This window comes from Quercus robur, chromosome 2 (assembly GCF_932294415.1).
Source record: "Quercus robur chromosome 2, dhQueRobu3.1, whole genome shotgun sequence".
In the NCBI taxonomy this organism is placed as follows: Eukaryota; Viridiplantae; Streptophyta; class Magnoliopsida; order Fagales; family Fagaceae; genus Quercus; species Quercus robur.
The window spans coordinates 60,892,995-60,911,692 of record NC_065535.1 but is presented as its reverse complement, the minus strand read 5'-3'; the positions used below and the strand labels follow the sequence as shown (position 1 = coordinate 60,911,692).

Genomic DNA, 18,698 nt, shown 5'->3' with positions numbered 1-18,698 from the left:
TTGGGATTCAGTGGGTGATACTGGAGAGGGTCATCTATCTTCTGTTTGGTTGGCAAAATTGATTGGGGAAGCATTTCTCGGATGTTTGGAATTTAGTGCTTGCATGTCTAATGTGGTTAGTGGGGATGGAACAAAACAGCTACAATTTTTGAGGATGTTAAGAGACCTTTTGAGCATTTGAAGTCCTTGCTAATCCAGACCCTGTTTGATTTTTCTTGGATTTGGGGTTTACACACTGCATTTCCAACATTCTATTAGTTTCTCTTTTGATTTGATTTTAATTGTTTTAGATACTTTGTGTTCACCATCATGAACATAGAGTCCTCATTTCTATATCATTAAATTCTTATTACTTATCAAAAAATAAATGCTCTCCAGCCGATTATGCAAACAAAAATTGTGAGACAAATTAGAAAGAAAGGATTTTTGAAGCCAAATCCAAGCAATTAAAGCAAACTATGTCCACTGGATTCCATTTTTTAGTCTCAATTATTCCATTAGATTGACTGCCTAACACATAAGCCAGACTGTACTAGTCGTTCGTCATGACCCTTTTGCCACAATTTATGCTAAAGAAGTAAAATAACTGTTATGGATCAGTGATTTATTAAGAACAAGACCAGCAAGAACAAGACAGAGAAATTTAATAATTCTTCTGAGCAACAAGTTATGGATCAGTGATTTATTAAGAAATAAAAAACAGCTGACAGAAACCAAGATGGCATAATTAGTATTAGAAATAAAACTATAAAATCTTTCCTAAAAGCAAACCTCAAACACAAACAAAAAAAGGAAAAACCAAAAGATTAATGCAGATAAGAGAAACTGTGGTAGCAAAAGGAAAGGAATAACTAGAGGGAAGGGACAGACACTATAAAGCCAAAACAAGTAGCATTCAGATTTGATAATATAATAACTGCTATAAATAAAGAACAAGAAAGGACATAAGTAGATTTACCATTCCTTTGTTCCCCAGCCGCCTTGAAACGATGTGCAGCCTAATACAGCCAATTTCATAAATTCAAAGATACAATACACCTGTAAACACTAAACATCGTACAAGAAAATCAAGTTTGAGGAAATATATTACCCGTATGGCTTCAATATTTACTCTAACTTTCCTAATCAGTTGCTGCTTCTCTTCTTCCCTTTTCAGGTCCAAGGTGTAACGAAATCGACGAGAAGCATTTAGCACAAGTGCCGCTTGCTACGATGAAAAAAAAAAGGTTGAGTAAGTAGCCCAAATGTTAAGGAGCATCGTCTTCTAATCAAGACACAGTAAATTCAGCAACCAACAGAAAATTCACTTAACACCCACTAAATATAAAGAAAGATAAAATACAGAGTCAAACTTGCCATTACTGCCCAAATACAGTAAGATTACATAAAGAAATTTATGAAAAAGATAAGCTGCAACTTGGAAATGAAAATACTCAGTATGATGCACTATATAATTACAACCATAATTTTTTATGCTAATTTGAGTATTTCTCAAACATATTTGTTTGCTTCTTTCCAAAAATGAAATCTTGTTTGCTACTAATACTGATTAATGTTTCCTAAAGAAGCACGATATAACAAAAAGTTTGTTAAAAACATTACCATAAACACAAACACACTTTTTTTGTTCAAAACTTTCCTAGTGAATCAACAAACACTTATTTGCTAGTACATTAAGTTGAGTAGCCCAAGTGTTAAGGAGCACTGTCTTCTAATCAAGACACAGTAAATTCAGCAACCAACAGAAAATTCACTTAACACCCACTAAATATAAAGAAATATAAGACACAGAGTCAAACTTGCCATTACTGCTAGAATACAGTAAGATTACATAAAGAAATTTATGAAAAAGATCAGCTGCTACTTGGAAATGAAAATACTCAGTATGATGCACTATATAATTACAACCTTGATTTTAGATGCTAATTTGATTATTACTCAGACATATTTGTTTGCTTCTTGCCATAAATGAAATCTTATTTGCTGCATATATAAGCATCTGGCTAACTAAGAGAACTTCACTTAGATTAGTTGAACATTGCATAGCATACCGTACAACAATCCTCACTATACTCTTATACAGGCACCAGTTACTGGGTAATCCATCAAGATTACTACTAATACTGATTAATGTTTCCTAAATAAGCATGATATAACAAAAAGTTAATTAAAAACATTACTATAAACACAAACACACTATTTTTGTTCAGAACTTTCCTGGTGAATCAAATAAACATTTATTTTGCCAGTTACATTAATTGGCCTCAAAATATAGTAACACAAAGCAATTGAAAAAGTGCACAATTCCAATTTCAAATACAAGATTGGCCAAAAATAGAAATAGAGTTGAGAAAAAAAAAACGTACCCTCCATTTTCGGAGACGCTCGATGGAGGCATTCTTAGTGCTGGTAATATTGAAAGGATTCGAAGACGACGACTCTTCGTCTTCATCGGCACGGCTTCCTCCGCCGGCCTCAACGTCGTTGTTGTTGGTGTGCCGGCGGTACGGCGAGCCCTTAAAGAAACTCATGTCACTGTCGCAGGAGAGATGGCACCGTCAGATTTCTCACTTCACTCTCTTTTCACCACTCATACATCACACTCATCACTTCACTACCACTGATTCACTATCACTATGCGAAATCGAATATTCAAACAAACAGTAAAACACACTCTCTCTCAAATCTGAAATATATATTTATTCTACCCAGTTTTTCACTCGCTGTGTTTGCACTTTCTCCCTCGCCAAACAGAGATTAGGGTTCCAAAGAAAAAAAAGAAAAAAAAAAAGAAAAAATGGGCCCCGGTGCTGCACCCTTTTTATAGGAAAACGTGGTTGGTTTTCCTCCAAAAGAAAATATTATATTATATTCAAAATCAATAAAGCTAATGTCGGTTTGAAATTGCTTAATAATAATAATAATAATAATAATAAGTGTGATTTGAAAAGGCTGTACAAACACTAAAAGGCAAAAATATAAGGACACTAATGATCCGTTTAGACGAGTGAGAGAGAAGTAGAGTAGGATAGATTTAACATAAAATTAATTTATTTTTAACTAATTTTTCTTTATTTCTCTCTTTTTCTGCTCTATCCAAACAGACCATAAAACAAGCCATAAAAACAGACCATAAAACAAGCCATAAAAGCAAGTATACAGAGTCAATAGTAGTTCACCTAGCCTTACCTGATCTTTTTTGTTTTTCAAATTTTCTTCCCGAAAAAGAAAAAACCAGTAGCCAAATTTTCTGCTGCTGTTTCCCTTCTACTTCCACTTGACCTTTACGTCTAGTCTTCTTCTTCCTCTGCAATCTACTGCTGTAAGCAGTAAAAAATAAGAAGTTAAAAGGTTATTTATATATATATATATATATAGTTAAAAGGTTATTTATATATATATATATATATATATTAAGAAAATTGTTAATGGATATCTAAAAATATTTGGTAGTGAATTATTTTTGGAAAATTTTAATAAGGAAAGAAAAAAATTAATATTTTGGCAATTTTTTCTATTTTTTATAAAAATTATGTTAAATTTTTTTTAAAATAATTTTTAATAATTACCTTAAGAATACCCGTTAATATAATTTATTTTTTAAAATTTGCCTATCTTAAAAAAAAAGTAATGTCTCAAAAATAAAATTATAACGTATATGTTTCTAGTAATCAAAATTATTATTATATTTATTACTTATTATTAGTTCTAATGTCACTAAAATAATTCTTAAAACAATTATTAATAAACTATTTTAGAAGAATTTTAATATTATGATAAATATAAAAAAAATCAGTTTTTCTTTTCTTTTCATATAAAAAGTGTCTTAAAAGCATTTTTTAAAAGAATTCCCTTAAGGGATCTATCATATTTTAAAAAAAAAAAAATTATACCCGTCTTTTTCTCTTGAAAACCCTTATACGTGGCTTAGGCCATCCCATTAATAATATCTAAAGGCTTTTTAAATTTAAAAGAATTAAAAGGTAATAAAAAAAAGAAAAAAAGAAAATTATTTTACTTTCTAAGATTAATTTCTTGCTCCTTACGCAATCAAAGTTCCTCTTATGCGAAACTTCCCCCTTCTTTCTTGTGCGTGTTTAAAAAGGCAGTAAAAAAAAAAAAAAAAAAAAAAAAAAAAAAAAAAAAAAAAAAAAAAAATGCGTTATTCTTTTGTTATTATGTATTGCACATAATAATGACTATTGACTAATGGTGATTTGATTTAAATGTGGAAATGACTAATGGTGATCTGATTTAAATGTGGAAAAGGATATTTTCCAAAAATGGAAGTGAAGTGCAGTGGTGGGGACCGAGGGCGAAATTTTCGAATCCTTTCGGTCATATTGTTGAGTCACAGCCTGATTGGTGGAACCAGTAAGGCAAGTAATGACAGATGTACAACATGCAATATGCATGATACTATCATCACCACACACATGGCTGGTGTGTTGCAGAAAAGACGGTGGGGAATGCATGTTTAGTTGGGTTTTCTTTTTCAAACCAACAGTCACAAGGAATACGTGGTAGTGTAGCTATCATGACACAGCTGATGCAGATGACACTTGTTAAATTGAAGACTTTAGAGTGTGGTAACTGCAAACGAGTTCAGGCTGAAAGGGAGGGTTTTCTTTCTTGGGCAGTGAAAAAGTTATCAATCATGGTCTACCCGATTTTGCTTTCAATGAGATTAATGGGATTATTATAATCAAGAAGTTGTTTTAGATAGAACTCTTCAATGAGTTTTCAATTTTTCAAAGCTTATTCTTAATATCATTGTACGTATCAGAAATAAACTTAACAAGTACGTACTGTATCACAATCGATCAACAGCTTATCAAAAACGACCATGCATATACTCTAGGCTACATGCATACTAAGCACTAGAGTGAGTCCGATCATGCATGCAGTAGTATTATCACTCAAACGGTCAAACCTAGCGAATTAACTTTTGGCTAAGTGCCTACTGTTTCCATAGACCATGATTTTATACCATTCACCTATGTTTCTGGCATTTAATCATGTGACCATATGCACCCAAGTTATCAACTTATTATCATATAGAGTGGTGGAATACAGATAGATTGGTATCGATCATGGTTTTTAAATACCGGACCTTATCGGCCGGTTGAACCAGAAATTGTACACTGAACCGGCCTAGTAAAAACTATGAAAACTGCCCGTTCAATCAGAAACCGAACCTATTTTTGGTATTTTGACTGTTCAGATTTTTAAAACTATATAGATAACTATTCATCTTTCACAACTGATATTTTATGGGAATTGATTTTCATACAAGGGACTGGACTGGATTGCACCCAAAATCATAAATGTGGCTGAACAGTGAACAGTGAATACCAAACCCGTTTGGTCAACGAATTTGGCAATAATGAATTAGAGCAATTTCTTTTATAGCCGAGAGAATTTAAGGAATTTGGGAATAATGAACTAGAGCAATTTCATTTATAACTGAAATATTAAAAGGCAGTTTGGTAGGGCATTTCAAGCAATCTTTCGAACATTTTAAACATACTTACAAACATTTCTACACACTTTTTCATTTATATATATATCAATAAGATCCAAAAAATATTACTTAAACACCCCAAAACTCTGAAATCTATAGAAAAATAAGTAATCGTGCGTGAATGCTTTGCTTTCTTCGGGGTATAATTTCATCTTAAGAAAAAAAAATAGTTTAAATTGAAATTTCCTAAACTTGAAATTTTTAATTGAAAGATTCTGATTATCTAAAAATTTGTAATTATATAACCAAAAAAAAAAAAACAAAGCATTTACCTTTAAGCAATAAATAATAATTAAACAAATTCCGGTGGAAATTGAATATAGCCAGTAACCCAGAGAGAGGGAGGGAGCAAGTGGGGGAAGAAGCAATATTTCCTTTCGGTCATGTTTTGGTGAAAAGTAAAATCATACTTGGACGATTAATATTCAGACCAAATATCTATGGCAACTGACAAACTTTCTAATGAAATAAAAGTGCATGAAAAGTCCACTGAGATACATACCTTTTAGCTTTCAGTTGCTCGAATAGATTATCCTGGGTGTTGGAAGGAAAAATCACAATAACCCCTTCATCACCAAAAATCGAGCTTATGAGATGCCTCTTCCTCTATCAGTCCAACTCCAATATGTATATTTTCTTCTTTAAAATCTTCATATATGCATCAAAAAGATGTATTTGAGAAGATCCCATATATTGATCCGCACTTTAAATGAGATTAAAAACTATAAATGAGTGGATTCATCGTGCTAATTATTAAATGAGAGAAGATTAGAAGACATCTATAGTACTGCTGATTATTAAGATTTACTTTGAGATGAATGCATTTCTTCAACAAACACTTTTTTTTTGGGGGGAAAGTGGAAGATGAAAAGCTTTGCGATAAGATTTTTGTGAAAAGAAAAGAGTATACGTGGAGACATGCATTTTTGTCAATTGTCTCATTGACAATCTGACATAAATTCATGTGAAAAGCATTAATACTAGCAGTAGTGTTCATATATTCTTGTCTTCCTGTTAAAGCCACACATACACTACAGACATAAAAAATAAAAATAAAAATAAACAACTAGAATACCCACACGCATCAACTATACCTACATCGGTAGAATTTCTTCTTCCTTTCTTTCCATGCCTTGCCTTTATTCTATTCACGCAAGGTATACACCGAAAGAGAAGCAACAGTAGTACGTAAAATGGTAAACAGGTGAAGATTTTCTCAAAAAAAGGTTTTGCCCAGATGAGGTTACTTTGATTAATTTAATTCCCTTTAGAGTTGTACCACGATGAATTTTCTTTACTTGCTGGATGGGTTTGCGCTTTCGTTGTAAAAGATTTGTTTATGAATGAGAAAGCGGGGATTTAAACCCTACGTATGTTCTCTACTTCTCTTCAAAAAAAATGGCTATGAAACACGAAGTGAGCGTTTGGGCTCCGCGTCCGCTGCATCTGCGTTTTTCCAGTTCGCGTTTTCTCTTCTTTTTTTTTTTTTTGCCCGCTTTTGTTGACTTTGGGAGACAAATTTCACTATTATGAACAGTAAATGAACTGTTCACACACTGTGCTGTTACTGTTCATATATTAAAAAATATTAAAAATAGGTCTCACGATACTATTTACACATTTAAAAATTATTTTACTACAGTGTTTTCAGTTTTCAGTTTCAGCAACAATAAGCTCAATCCAAACGGACCCGAAATTTCCATTTGAGATTTCATACCCAGGCTACGTTTGGATAGGGCGTTTGCGTCTGCGTTTTCCCTTTTTTTTTTTTTTTTTTCACGTGTTTTTGAGCTTTTTGAGTGCTGCGGTTACTGTTTATATACTGTTTAATAAACAGTAACCGCAAATTTTAACTTTTCCAATTTGTTTCAGTCAATCACAGCACATCGTGTACTGTTCACGGACCCACAAATTTCACTTTTCAGCAACTTTTTCATTAAAAATGGGTCCTACGATACTATTCACATATTTAAAAATTATTTTATTACAGTGTTTTTCAGTTTTCAGTTGTATCCAAAATGCCTAAACCGACATCCTGCTTTTGTATTTTAGTGGGCCAAAATGCCTAAACCGACATCCTGTATCTTATAATAAGGGTTTCCCTTGGGCCTTGATCATCTCATCGAATAGCCAACCCATGGGCTTATTCCCAAGCACACATGCATGCCACGTGGCTCCGAAGTAAGCCGCATGAACCATATGAATCCAACAAAATCCCACAATGGCATGTATTTGTGTCAACTCGCCTTTAATAAAGTTTGTTATTAGGATTAGAAAATCGTCCTTCTTTGACATATTTGGAGGCACCCTCATGGCATTTTGTGTCGACCACAGCCGTGGGGCTCCACATTGTCGGCAGAATGTTCAAGATGTTCATACGAACACCACATTGTCGACACTCGATAGAATGTTCAAGATGTTCATACGAACACCAGATTGTCGACACTCGACAGAACATTTAGGGTCTGTTTGGTAGAGGAGTTTGAATAATGTTTTTTTAGTATTTTTTATATATATATGAGTGAAAAAGTGTGTTAAAATATGTATAAAGTTGTTTAAAATGTGAAAATATGTGTTTAAACCATACAACCAAACAGGGCCTTAGACTTGCAAAAATAAATAAATACACATACACGTAATTGACTTGTTTTGTTTAACCTAAAAAAAATATTAAACATGAGAATTCTAAAATTTTGGGTTCAACAAAAATAAGAATAAAGCTAACGACACAACAAAAAACCATAATAATTTTATAACATTCTTAAATTAGCATGCTAACTCAAACATTGGCTCACCACAATCTCAAATTTAATTTTTTTTAATGATATGGCATAACAATTTGGGAATGTTGTGAAATTGTTATAGCTTTTTGTTGTTCTTAGCACTACTCCAAAATTAATATCGGCTCCCAAATATAATCCTTAACCTCTTATATATATATATATATATATTTATTTATTTATATAAAATGAAGCTCAGACAACAATGATAAAAAGTAGCTCAAATAACAATAAAAATAGCCCAAACAACAACAAAACTTCTAATATATCAAAACTCTTAATCATTCAAATTTGTAACTTCTTCAACTCATTCCATAAAAATAATACCCAACTTCAATTTCCTAAAAACAATGCCAGATACCGTGAGTTCTCTTCGGTAGTGCTGGCAGCTTTGCTCTCTTTGGTTTTGTAATTGCAACATTGATAATGAAACTATTATGTAACGATTTTAAATTTTGAAACCTTGTAGAAGGAAATTGTAAAATTTCATGTATTTGTATGTGTGTGTGTGTTTTTTTTTAATGTCAATATATATTTAAGGTTTTTTTTATTATCAAATTTTATATAATTTAAGTTTATTAATGACTACTCTATAGAAAAAATTTCTAGGAAAAATTCCTAATTCTGTTTTTGATGCAGTCAGTTCTTTTGATAAAAAGTTTCTAGTGTATTGAGGGAAAGGAATTACTAGCAGAAGACTGCTCGATTTGAGGATCTAGTTCCAATCCAAAGCACGCTTAATCTAATGGCTGGAGGATGAAGACAGGCCTTTTTAGATTCGAGCTAAGTCAGGACAGTATATGGAAAAGGGTGGTCCCTAAGGTCAACTAAAGGATGCGAACACATTTCCAAAGTAATTCCAAAGCAATCCTTCATAAGATGCCTAGCAAATCCAAAATAGATTATCAGACAAGGATAATTGCTACAGTGGGGTTTTAGTGGTGTTTCTTAGTGTCTTTTATGTAGATACAAAATTGAGAGCTGAGAGCACTTGTTTTTCTAAATTACAGAGTCTGCTACCATTCGAGGATTTTTTTTTAGTGCCCTAGCCTTTAATGTTAGCTACTCTATTTCTCTGTGTTAAGGTCATTTCCAAGGAGCTCATACATTGGAAAGTGATGCAAGATTGATTTGGTTAATTGGTAATAAATTGAAAATTCCGCTGCATAATTGATTTGGGGTCTAAACTACTTATCCTCTAAATTTGTCGTCAAAGCTTTGGGGGTACATTTTGACTAGCTATTAATTTTTTGAGTGTGATCCTTGTTTCTTATTGTCATGGATAAATACATAACTTGGAAAGACTATAAAAATAAGGCTAAATTGCAAACTACACCCTTAAAGTTTGGGAGTGTTTAGATTTTATACTCTAAAGTTTCAGAATTTAGATTTTACCCCCTAAAGTTTAAGGTGTTAGGATTTTACATTTTGAAGTTTTAAAATTTTGATTTTACTTTTCCAAAACTTCAAGGCATAAAATTCAAATTTTAAAACTTCTGGGTGTAAAATTCAAGCACCCAAACTTTAGAAGTGTATTTTACCATTTAGCCTAAAAATAAAAAAGAAGAATAAAAGTACTCAAGCTATTCAACGCCATGGGTTATTGGGTTTTGGACACGTTCACGTAGACTAAGCTAATTTTAAAAGATTCAAAGTGTAAAACCCTGAAGGTAATCCTCAATAAAGAGCCTAAAAATTGTACTAATGAGAAAGACGAATTTTGAGCTTATACAGTTATACTAGCTTAGGATTTGTTTGGATTGAGCTTATTTTTGCTGAAACTGAAAACACTGTAGCAAAATATTTTTTAAATGTGTGAATAGTGCCATGAGACCCATTTTTAATGAAAAAGTTACTGAAAAGTGGAATTTGTGGATCTATAAACAGTGCACGGATCACTGTTCACAGTAGAAAGTCAACATTTGCGGTTACTGTTCACAATAGCCGCATCACTCTGAAACGCGTGAAAAAAAAGGACACGTTTACTGTAGCGTGGGTCCCATGCCCAAAACACAAACACCAGGAAAACGTCCAAACCAAACGGACACTTAGTTTCCAATTAAAAAAACCATGCTGAATCTTGTAAGTAGGGATTAGATGATGATGTTGACCTTCAAGCAACCTATAATAAGCTTTCTTTAAAGAATTCATGAAACTTCCTAAAACATCTAGGACAGCTATTAATTTATTAAAGATATAAAAGGGGTTCAACATGAAAACGAGACATTGGTATAATAATCAAAATGTCTCTCATGTGGATTAGATAAAAAGTTTAGAGAACTTGATTTGTTTGGGACAAAATTGGAGAGTTTGTTTAGTGCTAAACTTGATGAAGTACTTAACTCTTAAAAGCCTAGTTTTGATAGGTTTGGCTTATAATATATTTAGGAAAGACCATCTAACCCATCAACCTCAGAGTCCCCTACTTCTAAGGAAAAATCTATGTTTGTACCCCCAACTGATAAAAGTGAAACAAAAATGCCAATTTAGCTAGGGTAGACACTGGTAATGCTCTATAAATGAAATTCAAGTTATAAATCCATGTCTAGATCCCCTCCTAGGCAACCAAATAAATAAGTTTGTGTTTACCTGTCACCGTCATGGCGTTGTTGGGCATATTCGACCAAATTATTTAGGCTTAGGTCTAAGTTAACTCCCTTTCTAGTTAAATGTTCACCTAGAAAGCAAAGCAGTCCTAAGACAACTCATTTTTTTCCACCATTATGGTTCTGCGTAACACACTTGTCCCAATTTTTTTAAAATTAACTTAGTCTAGAGCACTAAATCATGTGCCTCTACCTGGTGAGCTGTTAAGAGATCTTAGTTTTTTAACTCAATTTTAGAGGAATAAAAATGCCTCTCGATTAGCTCATAGGCACTCTAGGACCAATTCCTCCCCACTTTCACAACCCAAGACTCAAGTTGTATGGTTGAAGAAGGATTCCAAGAATTGAGTATCATTTTGCATGTCCTCTGCTTTGATACTTCCTATCTTGTGTGGGGCATACTCTTTTTGACTAATTTGGATGCATATCATTTTGCATCAATCATCCTAGGACTAGGAGTCTATGTATGTTATTGTATACTTTCCATGCCTAGAATTGTCAAGGGTTGGAACTAAGAAGAAAGACGCATTTACTCCTCAAATGGCACTCAGTTTATATTCTTCTAAAAGCAAGTATACTTACAAAACCTAAAGAAGAAGGGGGTCTTGGGATTCAAGCGGCAAAACCGAAAAACACTGCTCTATTAGCAAAGCCTAACTGGAGATTTAATTCTGAAAAATCCTCCCTTTGGGTCAGAGTCCTTTCCAAAAAATATCTCAAGCAGAGGAGAGGTTTTAGAACCCAAGAAGCATACCAATTGGCAGTGAAAAAGGATGAAGATTTGAGCAGAGCTTCTTTTCCGGGTGCTTGGGTGTGGAAGATTTTATCCCTTCCCAAAGTTCTATGGCAATGCTGCCATTATAGCATTCCTGTGAAAACAACCCTTAATGAGAGGGGGATGGGAATTCCACCGACCTGCCCTGCCCTGCCCTGTTTGTAACACCGAGCCAGAGACCATTATCCATGCTTTAAGAGACTGCCCCAAAGCCAAGTGTTTTTGGAACTCCTTGATGTCGTCGAATATCTTTTATAGAGTGCCTCTAGTTGATTGGCTGAAAATAAACTGCAGCAGCTCTCTGATTAGCGCTATTCCTGATATGGAGTGGGGAACTATTTTTTTCCTATGGCAGTGTGGATTCTTTGGCTCCAACGAAATAGCGTTGTGTTTGGCAGAACAGGGCCGCAACGAAATCTTCTAGATGAAACTTCGGCTAGAGCAGCAGAGGTAGCCTATTTGGTTAGCAATGGGAAGCAGAATACTATTAGAAATAAAATCCAGGTTAGGTGGCTGAACCCCCGAGTAATTAGTTCAAATTAAATTCGGATGGTTCATCAAAGGGCAACCCAGGTTTGGCTGGTGGAGGAGGGCTGATCCCAAATGAGAAGGGTGAGTGGGTGAAAGGGTATGCCCGAGCCATTGGTATCACGACTAGTGTTGCTGCAGAACTGTGGGCTTTACGTGATGGCATTCGATTTTGCATTGCTCTCAAGCTTCCAGCAGCGGAAATAGAGGTGGATGCCAAGGTGGTAATTGATTTAGTGAGGAAAGAGACTAGTAAGTTTAACAGCTTAGATTCGCTAGTAGCTGATTGCAAAGAGGGCCTGAAGAAAATTCCTAATGTCAAATTTATGCTATGCTTCAGAGAGGCCAATAAGTGCGCAGACAATTTAGCTAGGCGAGGTGCTCTTTTGGACCAAGATTTTGTTGTTTTTATCCACCCTCCTCCTGAGGTGGAGTTGCTTATTAGATTAGATGCCGGGGCACAATGTATGACCGTTTTGTATCCTCTTCTATAGAGGCTTTTTAGTTTGTTAATGAAAGTTACTGTTTATCCCAAAAAAAAAAAAAAAAAAGCCAGTATACGGAGAGAATAGTAGTTCAGCAAGCCTTACCTGATCGGTTTTGTTTTTCAAATTTTCTTCCCGGAAAAGAAAAAAACAGTAGCCAAATGCTGTTTAAATCCTTCTGCTGCTGTTTCCCTTCTACTTCCACTTGACCTTTTCGTCTAGTCTTCTTCTTCCACTGCAATCTACTGTTGGAAGCAGTAAAAAAAAAGTTAAAGGGTTATTTACATATTTTGTTTTTACATGTTAAGGTAAAATTTATATATATATATTAAGAAAATTGTTAATGAATGTCTAAAAATATTTCTTAAATGGACTATTTTTGGAAAATTTTAATATGAAAAGAAGAAAAAAAAAGTAATTTTTTTTTCATATAAAAAGTGTCTTAAAGCATTTTTTAAAAGAATTCCCTTAAGGGATCTATTAACAAAATTCATATTTTTTTTATAAACAAAAAAAAACAAAAATACAAATTTGTACGCATCTTTTTCTTTTGAAAACCCTTAATACGTGGCTTAGGCCATCCCATTAATAATATCTAAAGGCTTTTTGAATTAAAAAGAATTAAAAGGTAATAAAAAAATAAAAAGAGAAAATTATTTTACTTTCTTCTGTTAATTTCTTGCCCCTTATGCAATCAAAGTTACTCTTATACAAAACTTTCTTCCTAGTTTCTTCCATTTTCCTTGTGTGTGTTTTAAAAAAGAATACAAAACGCGTTATTCTTTCGTTATCATGTATTGCACACGACAATGACTAATAGTGATTCAAAGTTAAACTTCCTTCCCTTTTCCTTGTGTGTTTTAAAAAAAAAATACAAAACGCGTTATTCTTTCGTTATCATGTATTGCACACGACAATGACTAACAGTGATTCAAAGTTACTCTTCTACGAAACTTCCTTCCTTTTTCCTTGTGTGTGTTTTAAAAAAGAATACAAAATGCGTTATTCTTTCGTTATCATGTATTGTACATGACAATAACTAATAGTGATTCGATTTAAACGTAGAAAAGGATATTTTCCTAAAATGGGAGTATGGTGGGGACCGAGTGCGAAATTTTCGAATCCTTTCGGTGGTATTGTTGAGAGTCACGGCCTGATTGGTGGATCCAGTGAAGCAAGCAATGACAGATGTACAACATGCACTATGCATGATATCTTTGACACTATCATCACCACACATGGCTGGTGTGTTGCAGAAAATTAAGGCGGTGGGGGATGCGTGTTGAGTTGGGTTTTTTTAAAAAAAAAAAAAAACAAATAGTCACAAGGAATTCGTGGTAGTGTAGCTATCATGACACAGCTGATGCAGATGACATTTGTTAAATTGAAGACTTTAGAGTGTGGAAACTGCAAACGAGTTCAGACTGAAAGGGAGGGTTTTCTTTCTTGGGCAGGAAAAAAGATATCAATCATGGTCTACCCGATTTTGCTTGCTTTCAATGAGATTAATGGGATTATCATAAATAAGAAGTTGTTTTAGATAGAACTCTTCGATGAGTTTTCAATATTTTAAAGCTTATTCTTAATATCATTGTACGTACGTATCAGAAATTAACTTAATCAAATTAAAACTGCTAAGTTATAATTGATTCAAAACTTAACAAGCACGTACCACTGTATCATGATCAATCAACAGCTTATCAAAAAGGACCATATACTCTAGGCGACATGCATACTAGGCCCTAGAGTCCGATCATGCATGCAGTGGTATTGTCACTCAAACCTAGCCAATTCACTACTGTTTCCCATAGATCATGATTTTATACCATTCGCCTATGTTTCTGGCATTTAATCATGTGACCATATGCACCCAAGTTATCAACTTATTATCATATACATTATACAGTGGTGGAATATAGATAGATTAGTATTGATCATGGTTTTTAAAAACCGGACCTTACCGGCTGGTTGAACCAGAAATTGTACACTAAATCAGTCTAGTAAAAACTATGAAAACTGCCCGTTCAATTAGAAACCGAACCTATTTTTGGTATTTTGATTGTTCTGAGTTTTAAAACTATAATATTGATCACTATTCACCTTTCACAACTGATATTTTATGGATATTTTATGGAAATTGAGAGGTTATTTGTAAGGTTGTTCTAGTAACGTTATTGTTTGTATTTTTTTTTTTTAAATATGTGTAGATAAAAAAGTGTGTGAAAATACGTGTAATATTGTTTAAAAACTGAAAACATATATTTAAAGTTTAAACACATACCAAACGGATCTGATTTTCATATAAGAGACTGGACTGGATTGCACTCAAAATCATAAATGTGGCTGAACAGTGAATACCAAAACCCGTTTGGTCAACGAATTTGGGAATAATGAATGAGGGCAATTTCATTTATAGCCGAAAGAATTAAAACTCTGAAATCTATAGAAAAATAAGCAATCGTGCGTGAATGTTTTGCTTTATTCTGGGTATAATTTCATATTAAGAAAAAAAAAGTTTAAATTGAAATTTCCTAAACTTGAAATTTTTAATTGAAAGATTCTGATTATCTAAAAATTTGTAATTATATAACCAAAAAATAAACATTTAACTTTAAGCAATAAATAATAATTAAACAAATTCCGGCGGAAATTGAATATAGTAACCCAGATAGAGGGAGGGAGCAATTGGGGGAAGAAGCAATATTTCCTTTTCCGTCATGTTTTGGCGAAAAGTAAAATCATACTTGGACGATTAATATTCAGACCAAATATCTATGGCAACTCACAAACTTTCTAATGAAATAAAAGTGCATGAAAAGTCCACTGAGATACATACCTTTAGCTTTCAGTTGCTCGAATAGATTATCTTGGGTGTTGAAAGAAAAATCACAATAACCCCTGCATCGCCAAAAATCGAGCTTATGAGATGCCTCTTCCTCCAATATGTATATTTTCTTCTTTAAAATCTTCATATATGCATCAAAAAGATGTATTTGAAAAGATCCCATATATTGATCCGCACTTTAAATGAGATTAAAAACTATAAATGATCAGTGGATTCATCGTGCTAATTATTAAATGAGAGAAGATTAGAAGACATATATATATATATATATATATATATATATAGTACTGCTGATTATCAAGATTTACTTTGAGATGAATGCATTTCTTCAACAAAAAAAAAAAAGAGAGAGATGACTGAGATAATTAATCTTCAGTGGAAGATGATTTCTTTTCTTTTTTTTTTTGGAAAAGTGGAAGATGAAAAGCTTTGCGACAAGAAAAATGCCGGCCTGTTTGATAGCTCAACTCTAACTATTATTTTCATATTTTAAATAACATCACACACATTTCTACACACTTTTTTACTCATATGTATATTAAAAATAACCAAACAATATTACTTAAACTCTTCTATCAAACAAGCCCTAAAGAAGCATTTTTGTGAAAAAAAAAAAAGAGTATACGTGGAGACATGCACGCATTTTTGCCAACTGTCTCATCGACAATCTGGCATAAATTCATGTGAAAAGCATTAATACTTGCAGTAGTGTTCTTATTATATTCTTGCCTTCCTATTCCCACCAAAAACATTGTTACAGCTTGCAGAGTCTTCGAAAAGTAATACTGATCGAGCATCGTTAAACGGTTAAAGCCGCGCATATATACACTACAAACATTAAAAAAAATAAACAACGAGAATACCCACACGCATCTAACAGTTTTGGGTTTTCAGTGAGATAAAGTTTTGAGAATTGAATTATGTTTCTGAGTCACGTGTTTTTAGCTTAGAGTTTTGAAATACTTACAATTCAAACACCTCCTAAATCCCCGCTTTCTCATTCATAAACAAATCTTTTACAACGAAAGCGCAAACCCATCCAGCAAGTAAAGAAAATTCATCGTGGTACTGGTACAACTCTAAAGGGAATTAAATTAATCAAAGTAACCACCCCATCTGGGCAAAACCATTTTTTGAGAAAATCTTCACCTGTTTACCATTTTACGTACTACTGTTGCTTCTCTTGCGGTGTATACCTTGCGTGAATAGAATAAAGGCAAGGCATGGAAAGAAACGAAGAAGAAAAAGGCAAGCTCTCACATATCCATAAGTGGAAACCCCTCTAAGTTTAAAGTTGTTCCGGTGTAGGTATAGTAAACCCTATATATGTTCTCTTCAAAAAAAATGGCTATGAAACACGAAATTTCCACTTGAGATTTCACACCCAGTATCGCTGCTTTTGTATTTTAGTGGGCCAAATTGAGATATAATGCCTAAACCGACATCCTGTATCTTATAATAAGGGTTTCCCTTGGCCCTTGATCATCTCATCGAATAGCCAACCCATGGGCTTATTCCCAAGCACACATGCATGCCACGTGGCTCCGAAGTAAGCCGCATGAACCATAATCTGATTCCAACAAAATCCCACAATGGCATGTATGTCAACTCGCCTTTAATAAAGTTTGTTATTAGGATTAGAAAATCGTCCTTCTTTCACAGCCGCGGGGCTCCACATTGTCGACAGAATGTTCAGGATGTTCATACGAACACTTAGACTTGCAAAAATAAATAAATAAATACATATACACGTAATTATTTTTTAATTGACTTGTTTTGTTTAACCTAAAAAAAAAATATTGCATATGAGAATTTTAAAATTTTGGGTTCGACAAAAATAACAATAATGCTAACGACGCAACAAAAAACCATAATAATTTTATAACATTCTTAAATTAGCATGCTAACTCACACATTGGCTCACCACAATCTCAAATTTAATTTTTTTTAATGATATGGCATACCAATTTGAGAATATTGTGAAATTGTTATGGCTTTTTGTTGTTCTTAGCATTACTCCAAAATTAATATTGGCTCTCAAATATAATCCTTAACCTCTTAAAAATATATTTATTTATTTATTTATTTATTTGTCTCAGACAACAATAATAAAAATGAGCTCAAAAAATAGCCCAAACAACAACAAAACTTCTTATATATCAAAACTCTTAATCATTCAAATTTGTAACTTCTTCAACTCATTCCATAAAAATAATACCCAACTTCAATTTCCTAAAAACAATGCCAGATACCATGAGTTCTCTTCAGTAGCGCTAGCAACTTTGCTCTCTTTGGTTTTGCAATTGCAACATTGATAATGAAACTATCATGTAACGATTTCAAACTTTGAAAACTTGTAGAAAGAAATTGTAAAACTCCATGTATTTGTATGTGTGTGTGTTTTTCTTTTTAATGTCAATATATATTTAAGGTTTTTTTTATATCAAATTTTATATAATTTAAGTTTATTAATGATTACTCTAGAAAAAATTTCTAGAAAAAATTCCTAATTCGGTTTTTGATGCAGTCAGTTCTTTTGATAAAAAGTTTCTAGTGTATTGAGGGAAAGGAATTACTAGCAGAAGCCTGCTCGATTTGAGGATCTAATTCCAATCCAAAGCACGCTTAGTCTAGTGGCTAGAGGATGAAGACAGGCCTCTTTAGATTCGAGCTAAGTGAGGACAGTATATGGAAAAGGGTGGTCCTTAAGGTCAACTAATGGATGCGAATATGATTTCCAAAGTAATTCCAAAGCAATCCTTCATAAGATGCCTAGCAAATCCAAAATAGATTATCAGACAAGGATCGATTAATTGCTACGGTGGGGTTTTAGCGGTGTTTCTTAGATTATGTTTGGTAAAAGTTTTTGTTTTCTATTTTCAAAAACTTGTTTTTGGGAATATAAAGAAAAAAAAAATTTCTTGCATTTTTGAAATCAAAAACATGTTTGGTTAGTTAAAATTAAAAATATAGTTTTTTGAAGAAAAAAATAGAAAATACTAAAATATGTTGTTACTAGGATTTGAACTTTAATGCTAACTCATTAAATAAGATAAATTCATTAAATTAAATGTATGTTTTTATTGAATTTTGAAAATTAGAAATTGAAAACAGCATTTTACATGTTTTCAGTTTCCTTTACAAATTGAGTTTTG

The 18,698-nt window shown here is 33.0% G+C and overlaps 1 protein-coding gene across 16 annotated transcripts in view; it reads right to left on the bottom strand.

The window, feature by feature from the left end:
* The window catches only part of LOC126714336 (calcium-transporting ATPase 8, plasma membrane-type-like), a 73,946-nt gene that overhangs the window by 25,105 nt on the left and 30,143 nt on the right, over nucleotides 1-18,698 (bottom strand). For 6 of the 16 annotated variants that reach the window (XM_050414433.1, XM_050414435.1, XM_050414449.1 and 3 more), the window contains exons 5-11: nucleotides 15,535-15,596; nucleotides 12,804-12,943; nucleotides 6,027-6,172; nucleotides 3,190-3,320; nucleotides 2,367-2,535; nucleotides 1,091-1,207; nucleotides 959-998 (exon numbers count right to left, since the gene is read on the bottom strand). In XM_050414433.1, coding sequence (XP_050270390.1) covers nucleotides 959-998; nucleotides 1,091-1,207; nucleotides 2,367-2,531 — 322 coding nt within the window. In that variant the 5' untranslated portion in view covers nucleotides 2,532-2,535; nucleotides 3,190-3,320; nucleotides 6,027-6,172; nucleotides 12,804-12,943; nucleotides 15,535-15,596. Of the gene's footprint in view, nucleotides 1-958; nucleotides 999-1,090; nucleotides 1,208-2,366; nucleotides 2,787-3,189; nucleotides 3,321-6,026; nucleotides 6,173-12,803; nucleotides 12,944-15,534; nucleotides 15,665-18,698 lie in introns of those variants that run through there. The other 10 variants (XM_050414439.1, XM_050414440.1, XM_050414442.1 and 7 more) reach the window with 8 other exon arrangements.